This window comes from Theropithecus gelada, chromosome 16 (assembly GCF_003255815.1).
Source record: "Theropithecus gelada isolate Dixy chromosome 16, Tgel_1.0, whole genome shotgun sequence".
NCBI classification, from domain to species: Eukaryota; Metazoa; Chordata; class Mammalia; order Primates; family Cercopithecidae; genus Theropithecus; species Theropithecus gelada.
The window spans coordinates 13,347,178-13,372,514 of record NC_037684.1 but is presented as its reverse complement, the minus strand read 5'-3'; the positions used below and the strand labels follow the sequence as shown (position 1 = coordinate 13,372,514).

Sequence of the window (25,337 nt, the reverse complement as noted above, 5' to 3'; positions counted from 1 at the left end):
TGTTTAAGTACCGCCATTTTTGATTGTTACAATGTCTTTTCAAACACAGAAACATCAATTTTAAGCTGTTTCTATGAGAAAGGAACTGGGTATTTTTTCTACTGGGATTAAGCAGTGGTATCATTTGATTTGCATAATAAGGGGATAATTAGATCTAAAGTACTTTGATTCCTACTACTACTGTGTAGTCTTACTGTTCTGATAATGATGATGATAATATGGTAGCAACAATATTTATTAGGTACTTATGTGCGAAGCACTTAGCATAGTAGTACTTCATTAATTCATTAACTAAATAGGCATTTGTATGGTGTCATAATTTTTTTTTGAGACAGCGTCTTGCTCTGTCATCCAGGCTGGAGTGCAGTGGCACGATCTTGGCTCACTGCAACCTCCACATCCCAGGTTCAAGCAATTCTTGTGCCTCAGCCTCCCAGGTAGCCAGGATTACAGGCGTGTGCCACCACACATGGCTAATTTTTGTATTTTTAGTAGTGACAGGGTTTCCCCATGTTGGCCAGACTGGTCTCGAACTCCTGGCTTCAAGTGATCCATCCCCTTCAGTCTCCCAAAGTGCTGGGATTATAGGCATGAGCCACCACGTGCAGGCCTCTCATTATTAACATTATACATAATAGTCATGAATAGTCAAACTGTGGTATAGGTAAAATGTTATAAATAAGGCTTTGATTTGGTAACAAGTTTTCCCATTTCTTTTGATCTTCTTTAATACTTCTGGAACCAAGATAAAATGCCCCCTGTTGTGGGTATCATCAGTACTGCTTCTCTTGGCTGACATACGTAGCTGTGTGACTTTAGAGTTGTTAATGTTAATACATGTCTTTCAGTGTGGTTTGTTCCTTACGGTAGAATGGGAGGCATTGCTTACTTTGTATGAATGTTAGGGAGAGATGAGAAAATGTACATAAAGTACCTGAGACCTTTCAGGTATTTGAAGTGGCAACTTTAATTTTACCACATCTATAGCGATGATTCTCAACAGGGTTGGAGGAAAGGGCATGTTCTCTACAGAAGCCTGTCAGTATTTCTGAGTAGGACCTTTTCCAAACCATATATGATAGTCCCCAAATGGACATTCTTTTCTCCTCCTTTTTCCTCTTCCCTGAACTCTTGAACCATTGCTATGTCAAACAACTTTAGGAGACTATTATGTTGGGTGGGATGGAAGAAAGTTGAAAGCTTTCTTTATGAGTAGTAGTTCCCAGCTCACTGTTTATCACATTACTTGGGGATCTTCATTTAAGCAGTTTCCCTTGGTCAAATAACTATACACAAGTTCTTAAACTGTAGTTTGCATACACAAGGAGTGCACATTCCTAGGGCTCCATTCTACAGCTTCTGATCTCACCACCTGGGATGGTATTCATTATTCTGCACATGAAACAAGCTTCCCAAACTTATGATGCTGGTGGTGCTCTAATCATTCTTTTTTTATTTTTGAGATGGAGTTTTGCTCTTGTTGCCCAGGCTGGAGTGCAGTGGTGTGATCTTGGCTCACTGCAATTTCCACCTCCCAGTTCAAGCGATTCTCCTGCCTCAGCCTCCCGAGTAGCTGGGATTACAGGCGCCCACCACTATGCCCGGCTAATATTTGTATTTTTAGTAGATACAGGGTTTCGCCATGTTGGCCAGGCTGGTCTTAAACTCCTGACCTCAGGTGATCCACCTGCCTCGGCCTCCCAAAGTGCTGGGATTACAGGTGTGAGCCACTGTGCCTAGCCATCTAATCATTCTTTGAGAATCACTGACTTAGAGCATAACCCTCTTTCCTTGTGGGCTGGTGGTTTGATAAAAATGAGAGGGGTGGGGAAGCTTCTGGTGTTTGAGCATGAAGAATCCAATTGATTTTCTGTAAATTTTCAAGGGTTGCATTCAGCTTTACTACGTCTCCTTGCTACTAACTACCCACATTTATGTATTGTGGATGACTGGATTTGTGAAGAAGAAATCACAGGGACTGATGCCCTGCTACGGCGAATGCTCCTGACTAATAATGCTAAAAATCATTCTCCCAAACAACTCCAAGAAGGTATAGTAAATTATTGATACTTCTTTAACCCCTTTTGTAGTACAAGGAGATGCTAGGCTAATTGAAATCTTATACAGAATTTTCCTGTGGATATAACAATGTTTTGGTGAATATATTTTAATTATATAAAATACTCTTTGCATTTAAGGAATTTTACGCTCCCTTCCCCTTCCTCTTCCCCCCTTCCCCCTTTCCCCTTTTACCCCTTTTCCGGTTTCCCCTTTTACTCCTTTACTCCTTTCCCCCTTTTTTCTGTTTTCCCTTTCCCCCTTCCCTTTCCTTTCCTTTTGTGTTTGTGTGTGTCTTTCTCTCTGTCTGTCACCCAGGCTGGAGTGCAGTGGCATGATCTCAGCTCACTGCAGCCTCCACCTCCTGGGCTCAAGCAATCCTCCTACCTGAGTCCCACAAGTAGCTGGGACTACAGGTATGAGCCACCAGGCCTGGCTGATTTTTTAAGTTTTTGTAGAGATGGGGTTTCACCATGTTGCCCAGAGTGGTCTCGAATTTGTAAGTTTGAGTGATCCTCCTGCCTCAGCCTCCCGGAGTGCTAGGATTAAGGCGTGAACCACTGTGCCTGGCCAGGAATTTTAACCATTTCTTTCTGATGTGCTTGTATCTTTTCTCTCATAGGTTCTATATTGTATCACTAAAAAGGTGGTGTGGTTTTAGAAAGGTTCTAAACTGGTTAGAAATAAGTGCAGTGGAATAGGAGTATATACTTGCTGTTAATGGAGAATGTTCTTCTAGATCAGCACTGTCCAATAGAAATATAATGTGAGCTATAACACCTACATATAATAGGTGTAAATATAATGTGAGCTATAACACCTATAAACTTTCCAATAAAAAGAAACAGGCAACAGTAATTTAAATAATCATTTTATTTGACCAAATATGGCCAATATTTTTTCTTTTTGTTTTTTTGAGACAGAGCCTTGTTCTGTGGCCTACTCTGGACTGCAGTGGTGCAACCTTGGCTCATTGCCTCCCAGGCTCTAGCAATCCTCCTGCCTTAGCTTCCCCAGTACCTGAGACTACAGGTACATGCCACCACACCCAGCTAATTTTTGTATTTTTTGTAGAGAAGGGGTTGCCATGTTGCTCAGGCTGGTCTCAAACTCCTGGGCTCAAGCAGTCTGGTTGCCTTGGCCTCCCAAAGTGCTGGAATTACAAGCATGAACCACCGTGCCCGGCCTGCCAATATTATTTCACCATGTAATCAATATTAAAATTTTAATGAGATATTTTACCCCCCACTACACTCCTGCACTTAGTCTTTGCAATTTATTGTGTATTTTACACTTATAACACACCTCAATTTGGACTAGTTATTTCAGATGCTCAATAGCCAGATGGGGTTAGTGATTATTGGAGAGCATAGTTCTAGATATTTTTTAGTAACAGCAATCTTCTGGATGCTTACATCCTATAACGGGACCACCTGGAGGAAAGTTTCAAGAAGTTTGAACCTTTCAATGAATGTTAGCTATCAAAAGCAATACTTCAGCATATTTTCCTTTTTCAGTCCTGTTTTTAAAGTCAGTGTGGGCTGGATGCAGTGGCTCATGCCTGTTATCTCAGCACTTTGGAAGGCCAAAGCAGGAGGATCACTTGAGGCCGGGAATTCAAAACCATCCTGGGCTCTTCATTGGTAAAGGCAGGAGGGGGATTAAAAAAAAAAAAAAAAAGACCAGCCTGGGCAACATAGCAAGACTCCCATCTCTAAAATGAAAAAATAAAAAATAAGATCAGTCTGATTTTTTTTTTTTTTTTTTTTTGAGACAGGGTCTGTTGCCCAGGCTCAAGGTTGGAGTGCAGTGGCAGGAACGCAGCTCACTGCAAACTCCATCTCCTGGGCATAAGGAATCTTCCTGTGTCAGCCTCTTGAGTACCTGTTATCACAGGTGCACCATCACATACAGCTAATTATTTTACTTCTTATAGAGATGCGGTCTCGCCATGTTGCCCAGACTGGTCTTGAACTTCTGGACTCAAGCAATCCTCCTGCCTCGGCCTCCCAAAGTGCTGAGATTACAGGTGTGAGCCACCACGCCTATCCCATTAATGTGATCTTTAAAAAAAACATATTTTTGTTCTTTATGAAAGAACAACTACACTTCCATGAATTTTTAATTTAATAAGGGCCCTTATTTTTTAATTTTTTTGAGATGGAGTCTTGCTCTGTCACCCAGGCTGGAGTGTGCTGGTGCAATCTCAGCTCCCCACAACCTCTGCCTCCTGGGTTCAAGTGATTCTCCTGTCTCAGCCTCCCAAGTAGCTGGGATTACAGGTGCCTGCCACCACGCCTGGGATTACAGGCTCATTTTTGTATTTTTAGTAGAGGTGGGGTTTCACCATGTTGGCCAAGCTGATCTCAAACTCCTGACCTCAAGTGATCCACCCACCTCGGCCTCCCAAAGTGCTGGGATTACAGGTGTGAGCCACTGCATCCAGCTGGCCCTTATTTTAATAAGTTTAGTGGAAATTGTATCTAGGTTTCTGTAGGAAACAATAGCAAGTAACTATAGTTACTTTTTAGCCACATTGTTTTCTTGATTTGTTTGGCCTGTAGTCTGAGAGAACAATATTACTTCCTGCTTAATAAACTGTACAGAATTCAGATTATGATTACTAAATTTTCTTTTTAGCATTTTCAGCTGTCCCAGTAAATCACACACAAGTGATGCAGATTATAGAACACTTGACTCTACTCTCTGCCAGTGAACTTATACCATATGCAGAAGTGTTAACATCCAATATGAGCCAGCTGTTGAATTCAGGGGTTCCACGGAGAATTCTGCAAACAGTCAATAAACTATGGATGGTTCTTAATACTGTGATGCCTAGAAGGTAAATTCAGTGTATTGTTATATGTAATAGATAATTGTAGAGCAGTGATAATATACAGTAACCTAAATTTAATTGTTTGAAAAATTTTTCACAAGACCCTCATAGCAGTATTTGTTGACCGTATGACAATATATCTCCTTTCTTAAGACTACTAAATGGTTGTTATATCTTTAAGTAAAAGCAAACTTTATTGAAATAGAAAGCTTACAGTATTTCTAACTTTAGGAAGTTCTTGAAAATTGGGTTATCATGTATAGTTATTTGTGGCTAATTATGATTTAGATCACTGCTGTATCTTGGATCTTTGCAGTTGTTCCAAGTTTTGCTGCACGTTAAAATCACCTGGAGAGTTTTTACCACTACTGATCCCCAAGTTGGAACCCATGCCAATTAAATCAGACTGTTTGTGGGTGGGAGTCAGGCATCAGTAGTTTTTTTTTTTTTTTTTTTTTTTTTTTTTTTTTTGAGACGGAGTCTCGCTGTGCTCCCAGGCTGGAGTGCAGTGGTGTGATCTCGGCTCACTGCAAGCTCCGCCTCCCGGGTTCACGCCATTCTCCCGCCTCAGCCTCCCAAGTAACTGAGACTACAGGCGCCCGCCACCACGCCCGGCTAGTTTTTTGTATTTTTAGTAGAGACGGGGTTTCACCATGTTAGCCAGGATAGTCTCGATCTCCTGACCTCGTGATCCACCCACCTCGGCCTCCCAAAGTGCTGGGATTACAGGCTTGAGCCACCGCGCCCGGCCGCATCAGTAGTTTTTAAAAGATTCCCCAGGTGATTTCAGTGTGCAGCAAAGTTTGTCTTTGGTCATTGGGTCTCTGCTGGTTCATAGATTGGATCCTTAACACCTGGACATGCCTAGAAAACAGAATACTGGGCTTGAGTTAACTGAGATTTTGATTCAGTAGGTCTGGGTGAGATCTGGTCCTATTTATACTTTGGAAAGTTAATTTTTACTTATGTGAGTAAATGCACATAACTTAAGAAGTTAAATAGTATATAAGATCTGCCTCACACCTTTCTATTTTAGACTTTGGCTCCCCAGAGACAACTATTTTCAGCTCTTTTATCTTTTTATTCTGGTATTTATATCCTCCCCATATATCTTTTATAATGACTGTGATTTCCTGATTTTCCAATTTAGAAATTATCTGTTGATTTTCTACTCTACCAGGTGAAGGTTAGTTAGCTCTCTTATTTGCTTCCTCTCCTGTGAGTCCCACTTCTTCTAATACACATTTCCCCTTTTCCTGTTTCTCCCAACACGGGTATATTAAATTTTTTTGTTAAAGCAGTATTTCAAATGCATATTATTATGACTACAGAAGTGATTTTATAATTGAGCTATGTGATAATCTTTTGATTACAATTTCGTTCTTATGCAAGTGCCCTCCCCCTTACTCAACATATACCTTGGGTTAGTTAATACTTACCTTTTTTCCATTTGCTCAGGTTTTTAAATTGGTATCAATAACCAATAACTAATTCATCCCCAAGCTTCATTATTGAGGGGAAATTTACTTCACACTTAATCATAATACATCAGATAATGTATCATTAGCATTTTTTTGGCTGGGTTCATTGGCTCACGCCTGTCATCTTAGCACTTTGGGAGGCCGAGGCGGACGGATCACTTGAGCTCAGGAGTTCAAGACCAGCCTGGGCAACATGGTGAAACCCCGTCTCTACAAAAAATACAAAAATTAGCAGACAGTAGTGGTGCATGCCTGTATTCCCAGCTACTTGGGGGGCTGAGGCAAGACAATCACTTGAGCCCAGGAGATCGAGGCTTCAGTGAGCTGAGATCGCGTCAGTGAGACCCTGTCTCAAAAAAAAAAAAAAAAAAAACCCAAAAGAAACACTATATATTTTTTTTCTTGGAGACATTCCTTTCAGAGCTTTTTGTCTTCATGTTGCCATCTGGGACATATACAGTTGCCATCCTAGAGTTGCTATTGTCACTCTTCTTTGTTGGATTTCATATTTTTCTCTTTCTTGGTTTATATCCTCATTTTAGTGAATGGAACACACACTCATCTTGCTTCCTGAGAAAGGGAGTGTGGTAAACTTAACTTTTTTGAGATGCTGAATTATTCTCATATGTGATTGATATTTAGCCTAAGTGTAGAATTCTAGTTCATTTTTTAAAAATTTATTTTTTATTCTTATTTTTTAGAGACAGGGTCTTGCTTTGTCACCCAGGCTGGACTGCAGTGGCACAATCACAGTTCACTGCAACCTCAAACTCATGGGCTTAAACGATCCTTCTGCCTCAGCCTCCCAAATAACTGGACTACAGGTGCACACCCCCGTGCCTGCCTATTTTATTTAGTTTTTGTAGAGATGGGGTCTCGCTATGTTGCCCAGGCTAGTCTTGAACTCCTGGACTCAAGCGATCCTCCTGCCTCAACCTCCCAAAGTACTGGGATTACAGGTGTGAACCACTGTGTCCGGCCCTGTTCTTAATTCTAAGAGCTGTTTTTTATCTGCATATTCTTAAATGCCTCTTGTTCTTGTTTCATGTATAAAATATTTTATTCTTTTAGGATATTAGCAATTCAAAATTTTTTTTACTCCTTATTCCTACATTTTCTGTTTTTTTTTGAGTTCCTTTTTTTCTGTTTGTATATTTTAATCTTTTTCAAAGTAAAAGCTTTCTTTAAGTGTCTGATGATCCTTGTTTATACAGTCATTTAAGAGGGGGAAGTCCTCTGGTGGATTCCTGGGCTTCACTGTAAGATCAAGCACCTTCTGTATTGGCATAACCCTTAGTAATCATGATGTGCAGTCATTTTAGTAATCACTTTTATAATCTATTAATGTCTAATCTCAAAGTGGCATCTCACTTGGAGACTTTATGATGATAAATCCAGAATGATGACGTATATTTATGGAGCTAGATACAGAATGTTTTGGCAAGTTTATTTCATTTACAGGTATTATATCATTTCTATTTTACAGATGAGTAAACAGTTTAGAGAGCCTCAGTGACTTACACAGAGTCGTATAGCAAGTATGGTATAACTAAGGTTTTAACTCAGGTTTTAATTTTATATGCCATGATTATTCCATTACAACTGTGAACGTTTTTGAGACTACTTTGTGTTTACTATTTTATCCCTTTTTTTTTAAGAGATGTTATAATAGGTTAGATGTCTGTAGCTTAAATTTTTCAAAGTTCATTCATACCTATTTTCTAATTATTTACTGAATATAACTTTCTAAGATAGAAAGGACTGGATGGCTACAGATTTTAATTATATAAAAACAGTTTTGAACATGTGATTATTTTCTTATCAGGCTATGGGTGATGACGGTTAATGCACTTCAACCTTCAATAAAGTTTGTACGACAACAAAAGTATACTCAGAATGACCTGATGATAGATCCTCTCATTGTCCTAAGGTGTGATCAGAGGGTTCACAGGTACATGTCATTTGAGTTTCATTTTTATTATAGAGCTGTACTTTAGAGAGTCAAAAGAAATTGATGAAATTCAGTTTAAACTTATATTTTAATTGTGCTTGCAGATAAGTAGGCAGTGTGACCTGTACAGTTTTTTGTCTTACTTTTTAGTTGTGTTTATTCGTGAAATGTATATACATTTTAATATTTAATATGTGATTAATAAAACCTAGCTTTAGAGAAATGTCATTCTTGGTTTTGGTGCCATCAATAGTGGTTTTTCTCTCTCTCACAATTTAGACCAGTAAAGAATAACACTGTTTCTGCCCTCACGTTAAAAAGGTTTTTAAAAAACTGGTTACTTGTGAACCATTACCTGCATTAAAACTGTGACCTTTTTGGCATGCCAAATAGTGATGTTAGCTTCATCAATTCCACATTTGGCTCTAAATCCTTACCAATTGCTAAACTTAAGCATTGCTTTGAAGTGGCTTCTTCTCAAAAGGTAGAATTTAGTTAACTCCTATCATTAATCTTTGAATCACAGTTGTTATGATAAGTACTATCAAAAGTATATAAGTTAAGGGGCTTGCCTTTAAAGTGATTATCATCTGCATGGGACGTAAGACAGATACGTGATAAGTTACATAATATGGTCATGTGGATGAATGGCGTAGTAAATGAATGTTCTTAAAAGTTCAGGAAAGATGCAGAGGAGATGGGGCATGGGTAAAGTTTTATAGAATGGAGTTAGGGCTGGTTCGAGTGCAGTGGTATTTACAACTGATTGATTATAACCAGGTACAGATTTCTTTGTTCCCTCTCCACTCCCACTGCTTTATTTAAACTTAAAAAAAGAAGAGTGGACATAGGGTTTAGGTGAATATTTGTTCATCTAATAGTATAAAGATGAGGGTTAGGAAGTCAAGGAAGGTACTTTGAGAAAAAGAATAGTACAAGCAGAAGTTTAGAAGCAAGAATGAGAAAGGCGTGAAGAGGGTTATTTTTGAGAAGAGCACATTTTATAGTTGGAAAGTTAAATTGGGGTCAGGCTATTGAGGGCATTGAATATTAGGCTAATGTGGTTTGGGTTATAGCTTAGGAAAAGATGCTTTGTGCTAGATGGATTAGAGGGAAGAGAAACTAGTAAGGAAGACTAAATAGGATACACTTGATATTTAAACTTGTCTGTCATCAACCAAGGGATGACATTCTCCAAGTGACAAAATCTGCAAAATTAGCTAAATATGGTTTAGTAAGGTTAAGGTCTCATTGGAAATAGGAATCAGAAGAACAAACTGTATGTGTAAATGATGTTAAGTATCTAATAAAAGGAAAACTACAATAAATAACACTTCTAGAAAACAGCTGTTTCTCAAAAAAATGATTTATCATTGTTAAAAATCCACTGAAGTAGGTGAGCTTGCACATGAATCACTTCAGGTGATTCAGTTTTTAAGGAAGTTATTAAATTCTGCTATCAAATTGTATCTAATGTTTTTGTAACTTGGATTTTTCACTTAACAACTTGTGAGCCTTTTTTCATGTTAATATTCTTTTTTCAAATTTATTTTTATTTTTTGAGTTGGGGGTCTTGCTCTGTTGTCCAGGCTGGTCTTGAGCTCCTGGGCTTAAGCAATCTTCTTGCCTCAGCCTCCTGAGTAGCTGGGATTACAGTTGTGTGCCACCGTGCCTAGTTTAGATTTTTTTTTTTTTTTTTTTTGAGATGGAGTCTCGCTCTGTCGCCCAGGCTGGAGTGCAGTGGCCGGATCTCAGCTCACTGCAAGCTCCGTCTCCCGAGTTTAGGCCGTTCTCCTGCCTCAGCCTCCCGAGTAGCTGGGACTACAGGTGCCCGCCACCTCGCCTGGCTAGTTTTTTGTATTTTTTTAGTAGAGACGGGGTTTCACTGTGTTAGCCAGGATGGTCTCGATCTCCTGACCTTGTGATCCGCCCATCTCGGCCTCCCAAAGTGCTGGGATTACAGGCTTGAGCCACCGCACCCGGCCTAGATTCTTATATTAATTGGCTATGTGGTATTCCATTTTATAGATTCGCTATGCTTAACCCAATCCCCTAGGATATTTTATTTCTAATTTTTGCTATTATCAATAGTGCTGTGGTGATTATGTGCATTTCCCCATGCTGAGTATTCCAGTAGAACATGGAGAAATGGAATTATTGGGGCAAAAGTATTGTGCTCATTTTCAAGACTTTTATTTCATATTTTCATTCTACTATGTGGAAAGGCTGAACTGGGCCGGGTGCGGTGGCTCACGCCTATAATCCCAGCACTTTGGGAGGCCGAGACGGGCGGATCACGAGGTCAGGAGATCGAGACCATCCTGGCTAACACGGTGAAACCCCGTTTCTACTAAAAAAAATACAAAAAACTAGCCAGGCGAGGTGGCGGGCACCTGTAGTCCCAGCTACTCGGGAGGCTGAGGCAGGAGAATGGCGTGAACCCTGGAGGCAGAGCTTGCAGTGAGCCGAGATCCGGCCACTGCACTCCAGCCTGGGCGACAGAGCGAGACTCTGTCTCAAAAAAAAAAAAGAAAAAGAAAGGCTGAACTGGTTTACATTCCATATCAGTGTTTGATATTATATACTTTCCTGTACTATTTTATATAATGTTTGCCAATTTGATAGGTGAAAATAGATTCCCATTTTAATTTATATTCTTGTTGGATTGGACATTTAACAGTATTTATTGGCCATTTTATTTTTTCTTTATATTTTAGCCTATATTCCTTGTTGACTTAAAGAGCTGTTTATCTATAAAGGATATCAAGTCTTTGCACATATATTACAGTTTTTTCTTCATGCATTATTGTTTTGCCCGCACCCGGTCGTCTTTTCTTTAGAGTTTACATTATACATATTTGACTTTAGCTGATAAGATGAAACAAATAATACTATTTATATAATTTTGAAATATAGAGAATAAGAAATATATATTAAACTTCTGAGAACGAGTATTTCAGTGGGAAAAGTTACTATGTGCTACTCAGGTTTTTCTCAGCATTTAAATTAAACTGATCATGTTCTGGCTAATTTATAAATTTATATCCTTTCTGATATATTTTTCTTTTTTGCTTTCCTTGTTTAGATGCCCACCACTGATGGATATTACCCTACATATGTTGAATGGATATCTTCTTGCATCTAAAGCCTACCTTAGTGCTCATCTGAAGGAAACAGAGCAAGATAGGCCTTCCCAGAATAATACAATTGGCTTAGTTGGACAAACTGATGCTCCGGAAGTTACCAGAGAAGAATTGAAAAATGCATTATTGGCTGCTCAGGTAAATTTTGCTAAAGTAATATTTAATCAAAAAGAGCAAGGGGTTCTCTACTAGTGTAATCAGTTGAATAGATGGCACATTATGCCCTCCGTGTACATTGGTGACATATTGTGCATTTCTTTTATTATAGAATCTATTACAATGATGTTACCTTTGCTTCTGAATATCAGATATATTTCTGAAATAAGGAATAATCTTCATGATATGAATGAAATAACCATTTAAATAAGATTTATATTTTAGTAAAATTTTAGTGTTTACCTATTCTGAGTTTAGAGTTATATGTTTATTCATTCAGCAAATTTTTTTTTTTTTTTTTGAGACAGAGTTTTGCCCTGTCACCCAGGCTGAAGTACAGTGGTATGATCTTGGCTCAGTGCAACATCTGCCTCAGTTCTCCTGCCTCAGCCTCCTGAGGAGCTGGGACTACAGGCACATGCCACCATGCCTGGCTAATTTTTGTATTTTTAGAGACAGGGTTTTGCTGTGTTGGCCAGGCTGGTCTCGAACTCCTGACTTCAGGTGATCCACCCGCCTCAGCTTCCTAAAGTGTGGGATTACAGGCATAAGCCATGGCACCCGGCCTCATTCAACAAATATTTATTGGAATACCTACTATGTGTCAAGTATTGTTCCAGGAGCTGGGTATATAGTGGTGAAGAAGACAAAATCCTTGATTATTTGTTTCTTAAGATCAAATGTCAAATTATGGAGGCAGACAACAGAAAAACAAGTGCATGTATAATAAAACGTCAGGCAGTGATAAACACCATGACAATATAAGCAGTTCAACTTTATATTTAGAAAAGTTTTTTGGCTGGGCATGGTTGCTTACACTTGGAATCTCAGCACTTTGGGTGGCTGAGGTGGGCAGATCACCTGAGGTCAGGAGTTTGAGACCAGCCTGGCCAACATGGTAAAACCCCATCTCTACTAAAAATACAAAAAGTAGCCGGGCGTGGTGGCACACACCTGTAGTCCCAGCTACTTGGGAGGCTGAGGCAGGAGAATGGCTTGAACCCGGGAGGTGGAGGTTGCAGTGAGCTGAGATCGCGCCTCTGCACTCCAGCCTGGGTGACAGAGCGAGACTCTGTCTCAACAACAACAACAACAAAAATAAATGAAATAAATAAATAAAATAAATCTGTTCCTAGGAATTTCAGATAAGGAATTAAAGATCATAAAAGCTAACATCTGTATAATGTTTACCATATGGTAGGTGCTAGCCTAAATTCTTTAAATATATTAGCTCATTTAATTTTTATAACCTACCTATGAGGTACAGAGTATTATCTCCATTTTTACAGAGTACGAAAATGTGACCCAGAGAAGTTAAGTGACTTGCTCATGGTTACACATTTAGTAAATGGCAGAACCAGTATTCGCTCCTAGGCACTCTGGCTCCTGACTCAACAACAACAACAAAAAACAAAACAATAACAATAACCAAAAACCAAAAACCCCTTTCCTCAACCACCATGATTATAAAGTAGTCTAACCTCACTTTATAATAATTAAGTTCTTAATCACTTAGCTCAAGTAATTGTTTTCTGTATCTTAGGCAGTAGCTGTCTATCAGAGGTGGATGTCATGTATTCATTTTTATTTTTTACTTCTTTCTGCTAGATGAGAGTGATTTTAGCTCTCCTTTATATATAGGGTATATTGCCATTACCCCTCAAACTGCTGCTCTATACAATGATGCTCAAGCCTGTAGACTGAGCAATGATTTGTGCAGGTGGAATGAATGGTAAGGTAGACTCTTTCCTTGTGAAATCAGAGCCTTAAACAGGTTGAAAAAAAGGGAAATCAGGATAGCATCCTGGGAAAAGTGGAAGATTAAGAGGAAGGAAGGGACATTCTGGTAGAAGCCATTTTTGCCTAGGGCCTGTTTTGGATGTAACTGAATTCATAATACTCTTCTAGTAGATATTCTTAAACTGGAGTCCATGGATCTGTCTTAGAGATATGTGACATCATTATGTAATGATGTTTGTTTATATATGTTCATTTTTATGGGGAGAGGGTGCGTTGTTTTCTTTAGATTCCTAAGGGGTTCATAATCCTAAAAGGTGAGAACCACTGCTCTACAGATTGCTCACTTCTGCTCTTAGAAGTACCTCTTTGTGTATGTGTGTTTAAGAAATTAGTTATTTATCATTTATGTTCATGTGAAAATAAAATCCTGATTTGTTTTTTAAACCAGCTTCTCAGAAACTTCTTACTTTTACTACGTTTTCTTTGCTTATAGGATAGCGCAGCTGTCCAGATTCTCTTAGAGATTTGCCTACCTACTGAAGAGGAGAAAGCAAATCGTGTCAATCCAGATAGCTTGTTAAGAAATGTTCAAAGTGTTATTACCACCAACACTCCAAATAAGGGAATGGAGGAAGGAGAAGACAATTTGCTCTGTAACCTTCGAGAAGTTCAGTGCCTTATCTGTTGTCTCTTGCACCAAATGTACATTGCAGATCCCAACATTGCTAAGCTTGTTCACTTTCAGGTCTGTTTCCAAAGAATGATGCTTTGTGTTTGAACTTTATTTTTCTTGGGGGCTTTGAATACTATATTAACAGGACTCATTTAGAAACTAGAGAAAACACAAATGAACCATGGGCCTTTGCAATATGGATAAAAATCCAGATTTTCAGTTTTTTTTTTTAACCTAATGAAATGTTTGGTAGTTTAATCTGTATTCTAGTGCATCAGAAAAGTGAAATGCCAGGTTACATATAGGGCACTATAGCCTTCTGAGCAACTTTTACAGAAAGGAAATGAAATCTTTCATTTGTATTTTATCTGTACTTTTATAGTTATTTTATTTCTGACTTTTTTTCCCTTTCTTGTTGAGATAGGGTTATCCATGTGAACTTTTGCCTCTGACGGTCGCAGGTATTCCATCTATGCACATCTGTCTAGATTTCATACCTGAGCTTATTGCACAGCCAGAACTTGAAAAACAGGTAATGAGCATTTTGGAGCTTTAGGACAATTGATCTCTTTCTCCAGTCTTACTAGTTATACAAAATATTTTATAATGTTTAATACCTAAAGATATTCTTGAGAAACATGTAATATCTGGATTTTGTATTGCAGATATTTGCTATCCAGTTGCTTTCTCACTTGTGTATTCAATATGCATTACCAAAGTCACTTAGTGTGGCTCGTTTAGCTGTCAATGTCATGGGAACTTTGTTAACAGGTAGGTATCAACATCAACAAACATCTGACATAAATTATTATAGATCCTATATTTTCTGCATTTAGTGATTCAATATATTTTTTGTGTCACACTGAGATAGTATGATACAATATGTGTTAATACTAGTTTAATTTATGCCATCTTTTGAATTCTTCTTTTGAAAACTTCTGTTTACAAATGTGATTTATAGTGTAGTGGGAATGAATAGGTAGGCAAATTGTATTTTTCATTGTGTGAATGAGTATATATAGATTTGTAAATATAAGCTTTCTGTATTTTATAAATGGAAAACAAATATACTTTTGGAATGTAATTATATCAGTAGATACCAAATGTTTGCTTATTACAAATTCTCAGAGTTTCAGAAAAATATCATCATATGTATAAATGAAAGATAAATATATTAGATGTCTTCATAAGTTCTAAAACATATTCTGACATTTTAACTACCTTCTGGTTTGTAGAATAAAATGGTCTGAAAATAAGCTACTTTAAAATACATGAACTATAATTCAACCCTTAATATTATGGCTTAGTTAATTTAGTATTCTTTCTCATTATATTATTTACATAATACCCTATTGTTTTTCTTTTCATTGTATTTATGTCCTGTTATAATTATTTGTAGTGATTAAGAGTTTACACTGCCTGAATTCAATCTCAGCTCCACCACTAACTGGCTTGTGATCTTTAACAAGTTTCTTAACCTCTCTAATGCTTTTTTAAGAGTTTTCTCATATATAAAATGAGTGTCATAATAGTACTTTGGTCATTCATAAGATTGTAGGAATTCAATGAAATAATGCATATAATGTACTTATCACAAATCTTGGGCATAATAATTTGTATCTTGGATAAAGACTGAGACTACTAGATTGTGAGCTTTCTGAAGACAGGGGTTGGCTGTGTTTAGAGAACTTCATGTCTCCAGTACAGACCATAGTACCCCTTAGTATGTTGTATAAGCCATGTTGAATTTATATTTGTAAACTAAAATATTGTTTCATTTATTTCCAACAGTTTTAACACAGGCTAAGCGGTATGCTTTTTTTATGCCAACTCTGCCAAGTTTAGTCTCTTTTTGTCGAGCATTTCCTCCTTTGTATGAGGATATTATGTCTTTGCTGATCCAAATAGGGCAAGTTTGTGCCTCTGATGTTGCCACTCAGACAAGAGACATTGATCCAATTATTACACGTAAGTGGTAACTTATTTTCAAGGGTTACCTTAATATCTCAAACAAAAAGACCAAATTCCTTTCCAAATTTCTTGGCCTTAATGTTTTTTTCTCTTATGTTGTAGGTCTTCAACAAATAAAGGAGAAACCAAGTGGATGGTCTCAACTCTGTAAAGATTCATCTTACAAAAATGGATCCAGGGACACTGGAAGCATGGATCCTGATGTACAGCTCTGTCACTGTATTGAAAGAACAGTAATTGAAATAATAAATATGAGTGTTAGTGGAATTTAAAACAAAACAAAAAAAAAAAATGAAGCTGTTTGCTGCATATACCCAACGTGAATCTGCGTATTATAACAACTCTAAACTGAATGGGAACAGTAAAGTAATGTTGTGGAATCACTAAAACAATTCAATTCAACACGAATATAATTTAGAACTCTATGAGAATTATGCTTGCTTGTTTCTGATTGGCACGTCTTTGAATCTACTTTGCTGGTATGTTTAGATTGTAGCAGCTGAGCTTTTTTTTTTCCACTGGGAACACATGTAAGAAACTCATTACTGGAAAGGGAATTTGGCCTTGTATTTAGCTTTTGAAGTGAAGACTGCCATGCCTTTAATTTCTTATAAAAATGAGTCTGTGGGTAGTCTTGGTGTTTATTTTAACTGTGAGCTTGTAACAAAATGTGACAAAGATGCAAAGATGGGAGAGGAAAAAAGGGTAAAGGGAAAGGAGAATTAAGGAAATATTAGGAGTTTAAAACCCAAGTAGAAATCTCAAAGATTTGCAATACAAGTAATAGTAATGCAAGTTGGAATTCTAGTTCTCAAGAAAGAGTATTGAGAAGGTTTTTAAAAAGGCAAGTAGCTTTTGTAAATTATTTCTGTGGAATTACAGATGAGGATTTAAAGATTTCACATATTTGCTTCAATTTTTATTAATATATGAAGCCATATGTTTAAAGAGATACTTGAATAATTTGGAATTTTATGATACTGGTGTAAAAGTGTTTACAGAAACATCTTTGTTCAAAGAAGAACCTGAGAGGAGATCTCATTTAGTTTTATGTTTTAAATTTATTTTTATAATGCTTTATTAACTTACCTAATGCTCAGAGGGGGGAAATATATATCAAATTAAATGAAGGTAGAGCAATAAAACCGATTGGATTAAAGAGCTCTTGGTTTGTCATCAGGATTATAATTCATATCTTACTCTGAGAAGATCTTTGAGTAAGAAAATGTAGTGTTTGAATCTCAGGAAAAGTTAAAATGTAGAAAATATTGTCTTGCTGAAGGATTTTGCATTCCTCTGTCAGTAACTTCCATTGATTAGGCAGACATATTTAGGTAAACCCTAATCATTAAAAAAAAAAAAAAGCAAGTATCAATGTAGAAAGTACTTCCCTTTTCTCTCTCTGAGATATACCTCAATCACACACTTCCCCACCCCCAATTGAAACAGACCTCTTCACTTGTGGTTTTTTTTTTTTCCTCTGAGGTGGAGTCTTACCCTGTTGCCCAGGCTGGAGTGCAGTGGGGTGATCTTGGCTCACTGCAGCCTCTGCCACCTGGGTTCAAGGGATTCTCGCACCTCAACCTCCTGAGTAGCTGGGACTGCAGGCATGCGCCACCTGTATTTTTGTATTTTTAGTAGAGACGGGGGTTTGCCATGTTGCCCAGGCTGGTCTTGAACTCCTGGCCTCAGGTGATCTGCCGGCTTGGCCTCCCAAAGTGCTGGGATTACAGGTGTGAGCCACTGCACCCAGCCAGACCTCTTCAGTTGTAAAAGAAATTAGGCTAATAAGAAGGTGTAGTTTTTGAGAAATGAAATTTAACTTCAGCCTTTTCACTAGTAAATAGTCACATCTCATTTTCTTCCTTTGTAAAATGGGGTTACTACTGGCCCTACCTCACATTCTATGAGAATGAGTTTGTAGCTGTTTCAAATCATGAAGTGCATAGTATCACATATGATAGACTATTTATAACTTTTTATTAGATGCTTAATGTTCAATTAAGTAATTTTGATGTGAAAAATAAGAGCATATGCTTAAAAATAGCATAAGAATTTTTCATATTTTTAAACAAGGCAGTTTTGTAGTCCCTTAAGATTAAATACAACTGCTCTTTTTTTTTTTTTTTTTTAAACTGAGGCCTTGCGATATTTTGTGTGAATAGATATGCCCTAGGAGTTCAGAAAAAGTTAAAGTGTGTTTTCTAACTAAATGCAGTGCACATTCCTGGATCAATTTTCAAAGACTGGTCATAACCTGCTGTGTTAAAATAATCACATATGCTGTTAATCATCAGATTTGTTGATGATGTAAATAAAATGTGTAAATATATTAGTAAATGTTAATATTCATGTATTTTAAGTTAAGGTTATAAAGTTTGTCACAATGTGTTTTTTTATTCAAGTGAAAACAGATGTGTGCAGCTATTTTGAATATTGGTTTATAAACATTCATATTCTTTATCAAACGAACCTGTAGTTTTTGTGTTTCATTCCACTAGAGTTAACCTGAAGGGAACAGTTCAAGGGACTGTATTCTAGGTCTGTTTGGCTCCAGTGCCTACGTGTATCCCTTTCCGTTATGCCACATACATTAAACGGCAATGCAAGGTGAGAGCCAATTGAAACCCTTATAATTTAGGAGAGGAAAATGAGAGTAGTTATACCAGAGCAGTTACTCAAAAGAGTTGATATTTTCTTTCTTTTTTTTTGAGGCGGAGTCTCGCTGGCCCAGGTTGGGGGGCAGTGGCGCGATCTCCATCTCAGCTCACTGCAAGCTCCGCCTCCCGGGTTCACGCCATTCTCCTGCCTCAGCCTCCCGAGTACCTGGGAGTACAGGCACCCGCCACCACGCCCAGCTAACTTTTTGTATTTTTAGTAGAAACGGGGTTTCACCGTGTTAGCCAGGATGGTCTTGGTCTCCAGACCTCGTGATCCGCCCGTCTCGGCCTCCCAAAGTGCTGGGATTACAGGCGTGAGTCACTGCGCCCGGCCAAGAGTTGATGTTTTAAAAATTATAAAAGAGAAATAACAATTTGAAGGTATTTTTAACGATTTATTTTTAAACATTATCCTTCCTTTCACTGTCTTAACAGTAAATTACTCCATCTTTGCTCATCCATATATATTCTCACATTACTGAACCCCTAACACCCAGTTTGGGGTTTGCTTTGCCTTTTTTCACTTAACCTTATATGGGATTTTTTTTCTTGCAAGTTTAATTTTTATAATTTTATTGGCTTCATAATGTACTGAATTCATCTATCATAACCACCTCCATATTACTAGACTGGGAAGTTCATAATTTTTTTCAGTATTACCAATAGGTATTGTCAATTGAAGTATCACATTTTCTTTCGTTTAGATTACGTCTTTAGGATAAATATCTGGAGCTCAGATTACTAGGTCAAAGGGTAGAGTTTATTTTTACGACTACAAGTTTTGTCATTTTTGGTAAGATATATCACAATTGACAGTGAGGCAAAGAAATCAATTAGCCCCCTCCTGCTGTTTCTTCCCAGCAAACTCCTTCCGCAAACTAGTTACTTGAATTTGAGAAACAGTATCAGGTTTTGCCTTTTGGGGACATTATTATTTGAGCCAAGTTTAGGTTATACAGATTTAAAAAAAAAACATGATTTGGCAAGATCGTGATGAACCTCCTTTTCTTTGAGTAAATTCAAGTACTATTGGCAAATAATAAACTGGTCGTGGAGGGATGGAAGGCGGAAAAACCTTAATGGAGGTAGAAGTGATCTGATGCTGGAGACCCTGAGAGCTTGTCTCTGGCTTATTTAATAGTACCCGGGAAAGCCTTGAATATTATGATAGATTGTAGCCCGATGTCACAGAGCCTTCTTACTTAAGTTTGGCTCAGCAGCCTGGGAATTCCCGCCTCAGTCTTCGCTATCCTGGCTACTGCAAAGCTGGGTAATTTAAACTTAGAGTGGCACTGATGAGTGTTAAAAGAACTTAGCAAAGCTTAAAGATGTTTCCTTTCTGCTGGTCTACGGACCTGCAGAATGAGACTTCCAGTTTCTAAGGAATTTGCTGCATAGGCTCTATCGCCGGTTTCAAAAGTCAAACCGAGAAGACAAACAAACAAACTCTCCTTCAAACAAACACTAGGGATTTGCTGGAGTGGCCATAGCCTTCCTTTGCCGCCGCGTACCTGGAGCCTGTGTGTGTGTGTGGTTTTTTTTTTCAGAGACTTCCATTGGATGCTGAAGTTCTCGCCCCCTCACCTCGCGCCGGGATTGGTTGATTCCTGGCCTTGGCGGGTGATTGGTCGAGCTCGCTGGGCTATTGGGCGCTGGGAGTCGAGGGGGCGGGAGGCGGGAATTCGTCTCGGGCTGTGTGGTTGAGGGGTCTGGTGAGTGCTGGGGTCGAGGAAAGGTACGGCGGCCGCAATCCTGCACTCCAGGCCGGGGAAGTAGCAGCCCCGCCAGGAAGAGGGAGTAGGAAGGGCGCGTGCCCTTCCTTCTCTTCCAGGGCTCGGCTTTATTTGCTCTCAGAAATCAGTTTCCTTCAGTGAATCGGAGCTCAGAGCGTTGCTTCGGTTTCCCTCCAGACAGGCAAGTCGGAGGGAAGTCAACGGGAAGGGCTTGAGTACTTCTGCACCGCCTGCGGGCCCATCGGTGGTGACTGGATCATCAGGGCCTCGGGGATCTCTACTGGCTGGGGGAGGAGGGAGATACGGGGCAGAAAACCTGAGGAGGGAGCCAGCCTATCCTTACCTCCTTTGAGCGCAGGCCTGTTCTTAGCCCGGGGCGTTGCGTTGCTTCTTGGCGGGAGGCAGAGGAGTGTGTTTATCCTTTATGCAGTATTTGGGGGAGGCTACCCCATTTTGACACTATTGTTGCCACAGCCGGGGTACAGGGCGGGCTGATTTCTAGATTTTATCTGAAGTAACTAGGCCAGCGTTGAGTTGTTGAGTCATATTAAGAGGTTAGATTCCACCACACCTCCTTCTCAGAGCTTTACAGATAGGATCGCAAAATGTTAGAGCTGGAAAATACCCTAGGATAATGAATGGTTCTTCATTTCTTTTGGAACACACAAGCGGTGGTGAATGTTATTATTGGCTTCATCATCTATTGAATTGCTATTTTAACTATCTCTTCGTCCCCAGATTGAATTTACAATTTTTTCCCACGACTGCAGATAATTCCTTATTTAATAACAATGCATGTAATTTCCCCTGCTATTTTGATTTCCTTGAGATATATTTAGGGGAAGAGAAATCTATGGGCTTTTTCTTCAGAAAAATGCAATCATGTACAGAAACTTATGCTTGCAATTTCAAGAGGTCATTGTCTCTGAATTACATCCGTGGATCCTAGGTTAAGAGAAGTGGTTTAGAAGAGGTGAGGATTAAAGTGATCACCTCATCTGTGTCAGATCCTGGGTTAGGTATATTCTGCCCTGGCTAATTTTCATAAAAACCCTGTCAGGTAAGTAGTAGTATTTCAATTCCATATATGGAGAAAGAAGCTCTGAGAAGTGATTCACACAGTGGAATTCAAACTTAGGACTGCCTTACTCCAAAGCCCATCCTCTTTCTATAATACTCTACTGACCTTTAAATAAAATTTTTGAGTGCCTACTATGTGCCAAGGCATTCTCTTTCTTACAACAGCCTTTAATTTAAATTAGGGGTTATCACAGGTAAGGATCTTAGACTAGAGAAGTAAAAAGATATGTCAAAGATGACATACCTGAGTCCCTGTCAAAACCTGGTATAGAACCTGTGCTTCCTGACTTCTGGTCCACAGCTTTTTTCTTCTAACTGGAGGACTGCAGAAAGGGGTAACACAAAGGGGAAGAACAGGAGAAAGAGTGGTGCTATGGAGTTGTAGAGAGAGAGACCTCAGGAACTTATTTGTTTCTGTAGGTTGATTACATCTGATCTAACTGTTACAAGAGCTCATGTTTAATCTGGTATGTACTGTATCATATTTGCACATTATTTCACTTAATCATTACCACAATCCTGTGGGGTACATGCAGTCACTGTGGCTTAGAGAAGGTAACTAATTTTCCCAAAGTCACACAACTAATACCTGGCAGAGGGAGGGATACAAATCCAGATTTGTTAGACTCTAAGACATGCTCTTGACCACTGTGATTTATAAGACTAGGAAATTCTTTTGTTTCCATTTGTTTTGTTTCTACTTTTATTAATTCCAGTTTTTATTTCCAGATTTCTCTCTTAGTTTTGGTTCTCTGGTTTTCTTTGAAAGGCGTGTCTCAACATTTGCCATTTTCATTTATTTCTATTGCAATTAGGAATCTGAAATAAACAGGAAAGCACTATGTCTTCGATGTGGTCTGAATATACAATCGGTGGGGTGAAGATTTACTTTCCTTATAAAGCTTACCCATCACAGCTTGCTATGATGAATTCTGTAAGTATTTTTCAGCAGTTAAGTTTTTATTAAGATATAGATACTTAGGACCCATAAAGTACATTGAGTATGTGACTGCATTCATATTCTCAGTAAATGAAGAATATTTTTCTTTTTCTTTTTTTTTTGAGACAGAGTTTTGCTGTTTTTGCCCAGGCTGGAGTGCAATGGTGCGATCTCCGCTCACCGCAACCTCTGCCTCCCGGGTTCAAGCAATTCTCCTGCCTCAGCCTCCTGAGTAGCTGGGATTACAGGCATGCGCCACCATGCCTGGCTAATTTTGTATTTTTAGTAGAGACGGGGTTTCTCCATGTTGGTCAGGCTGGTCTTGAACTCCCGACCTCAGGTGATCTACCCGCCTCGGCCTCCCAAAGTGCTGAGATTACAGGCGTGAGCCACCACGCCCGGCCAATGGAGAATATTTTCTGGGTTCCATTGGAAGAACATGTAACCTCTAGGAAACCACTGATTGCTGCTAAACTGTATATATCCATGATTAAGGCAAAGAAGAACATGCTGAAAAATGTTCTCAGCTCATTTGGAATTTCTATACTTTTAGTGAAAAACTGCTTTCTACAGAGTATTTACTATCTTTTACACAGAATACTATTTTTCTCACCATTGTTTTGTTTGGATCATGTAGAAAATTAATATACAAATTTGAGTAAACCAGCTTTCCAGTTGTGTTAAATCTATTTTGCCATATGTACTTCATATCTGGTAGCAAGATTATTAGTATCCTGAATTTGTTCTTTTCCTTTCCTAGCCATGTTTTTATACTTTTATTACATATATATGTATCCATAAATAATATAGAATATTATTTTACATATTTTAAACTTTGTGCATTGATGTGATACTGTACCTTATCTTTCTGCAGAACTTGAGTTTTTTAACTTAGCATTAATTTTAATATATAGCCCTGTTGATTCTTTTTTTTTTTTTTTTTTTTTTTTTTGAGACGGAGTCTCGCGCTGTTGCCCAGGCTGGAGTGCAGTGGCCGGATCTCAGCTCACTGCAAGCTCCGCCTCCCGGGTTCACGCCATTCTCCTGCCTCAGCCTCCCGAGTAGCTGGGACTACAGGCGCTGCCACCTCGCCCGGCTATTTTTTGTATTTCTTAGTAGAGACGGGGTTTCACCGTGTTAGCCAGGATGGTCTCAATCTCCTGACCTCGTGATCCGCCCATCTCGGCCTCCCAAAGTGCTGGGATTACAGGCTTGAGCCACCGCGCCCGGCCAGCCCTGTTGATTCTTAATCAATTTTAATTGCTGTATAAATTCCATTGGATGAATATACCAGAATTTATCTGTGCATTTTCTTTTTTTTTTTTTTTTTTTTGAGACGGAGTCTCGCTCTGTCGCCCAGGCTGGAGTGCAGTGGCCGGATCTCAGCTCACTGCAAGCTCCGCCTCCTGGGTTCACGCCATTCTCCCGCCTCAGCCTCCCGAGTAGCTGGGACCACAGGCGCCCGCCACCTCGCCCGGCTAATTTTTTGTATTTTTTAGTAGAGACGGGGTTTCACCGTATTAGCCAGCATGGTCTCGATCTCCTGACCTCGTGATCCGCCCATCTCGGCCTCCCAAAGTGCTGGGATTACAGGCTTGAGCCACCGCGCCCGGCCAATCTGTGCATTTTCTTATTGGTGGACATTTAGGTTGTTTACATTCTTTTGCAATTATAAACAATGCTGCTGTGAACTTTCTTTTTTCTTTTTTTTTTTTTTTTGAGACAGGGTCTCACTCTCGCCCAGATTGGAGTGCAGTAGTGCCATCTTAGCTCACTGCAAACCCTGCCTCCCAGGCTCAAGCTATTCTCCTGCCTCAGCCTCCCGAGTAGCTGGGATTACAGGGATGCGCCACCACGCCCAGCTAATTTTTGTATTTGTAGTAGAGACAGGTTTTCACCATGTTGGCCAGGCTGGTCTCGAACTCCTGACCTCAAATGATCCACCTGCCTTGGCCTCCCAAAGTGCTGGGATTACAAGCATGAGCCACCGTGCCTGGCTGCTGCTGTGAACTTTCTTACGCATTTCCTTGTGTTCATGTGGGAAAGGTTTTGGGTGTACACATAGAACTGAACTTGCTGGAGTTGGGCATCTTCACTTTATGAGAAATTGTTTATTTCTCTACCAAGTAGTTGCAACAATTTGTACTCTCACTAGCAGTATCCTTCATTGAGTTTTCATCAAAGATATTGATAGGTAGTAATGTATTCTGGTTTTACAGAAATCATTGGTGCTTGCATAATTCAGCACAGATTGCTCTTTTCATTTCTTCTCTTGTGCTTGATATTTTGGTAAGTCCAAGATAATCTTAGGGAAAGGTGTAAAGGAATACAGTTTGGATTTAACTGAATACGAGTTCCTTCTGCTATTGTTGTGTTCCCTGGAGTGCAATCTCACTTCTTCTTGCTGTTCTTTATACTTCAGATGGAGAGAGACCTTTATAAAGTTAAAATGTTTATTAATCTTTTTCATTGGTTCCTGTGTTCATAGATTCTCAGAGGATTAAACAGTAAGCAACATTGTTTGTTGGAGAGTCCCACAGGAAGTGGAAAAAGCTTAGCCTTACTTTGTTCTGCTTTAGCATGGCAACAATCTCTTAGTGGTAAGTAGTTGCTTGATATCTTCAAGTTGCTTACTGGGACCTGAAAAAATATAATACAGTATTCTTTATCCAGACTGGTTCAGCCATGCTGTCGCTAACTTAAATACTCATTTAATGATGTTTCTTTAAAATAAGTTATATATCTTCCAAAAGAGTTTCAATATGTTTAATTAATGCTAAAATAGTATTGAACATAATTTCTTTTGATGAGTTGAAAAGTCCATAAAGACTTTTGGCAGCCTGAGCAACATAGTGAGACCCCATCTCTACAAAAAATGACAATCAATTTTTGGTAGACTGAGGTGGTAGGATCGC

At 38.9% G+C, this 25,337-nt stretch overlaps 2 protein-coding genes across 4 annotated transcripts in view; both read left to right on the top strand.

Annotated features, from left to right (window-relative positions):
• The window catches only part of INTS2 (integrator complex subunit 2), a 64,663-nt gene extending 46,182 nt beyond the window's left edge, over positions 1-18,481 (top strand). For all 3 annotated transcript variants that reach the window (XM_025362054.1, XM_025362056.1, XM_025362055.1), the window contains exons 17-25: positions 1,886-2,050; positions 4,699-4,900; positions 8,201-8,326; positions 11,412-11,607; positions 13,859-14,110; positions 14,463-14,570; positions 14,704-14,809; positions 15,830-16,006; positions 16,112-18,481. In XM_025362054.1, the coding sequence (XP_025217839.1) occupies positions 1,886-2,050; positions 4,699-4,900; positions 8,201-8,326; positions 11,412-11,607; positions 13,859-14,110; positions 14,463-14,570; positions 14,704-14,809; positions 15,830-16,006; positions 16,112-16,281 (1,502 nt within the window). In that variant the 3' untranslated portion in view covers positions 16,282-18,481. The remainder of the gene's footprint in view (positions 1-1,885; positions 2,051-4,698; positions 4,901-8,200; positions 8,327-11,411; positions 11,608-13,858; positions 14,111-14,462; positions 14,571-14,703; positions 14,810-15,829; positions 16,007-16,111) is intronic.
• A 1,433-nt stretch (positions 18,482-19,914) lies between these two features.
• Positions 19,915-25,337, top strand: part of BRIP1 (BRCA1 interacting protein C-terminal helicase 1) — a 181,528-nt gene continuing 176,105 nt past the window's right edge. Inside the window, exons 1-3 of the mRNA XM_025362438.1 lie at positions 19,915-20,583; positions 22,298-22,416; positions 24,911-25,022. Of these exons, the coding sequence (XP_025218223.1) occupies positions 22,324-22,416; positions 24,911-25,022 (205 nt within the window). The 5' untranslated portion in view covers positions 19,915-20,583; positions 22,298-22,323. The remainder of the gene's footprint in view (positions 20,584-22,297; positions 22,417-24,910; positions 25,023-25,337) is intronic.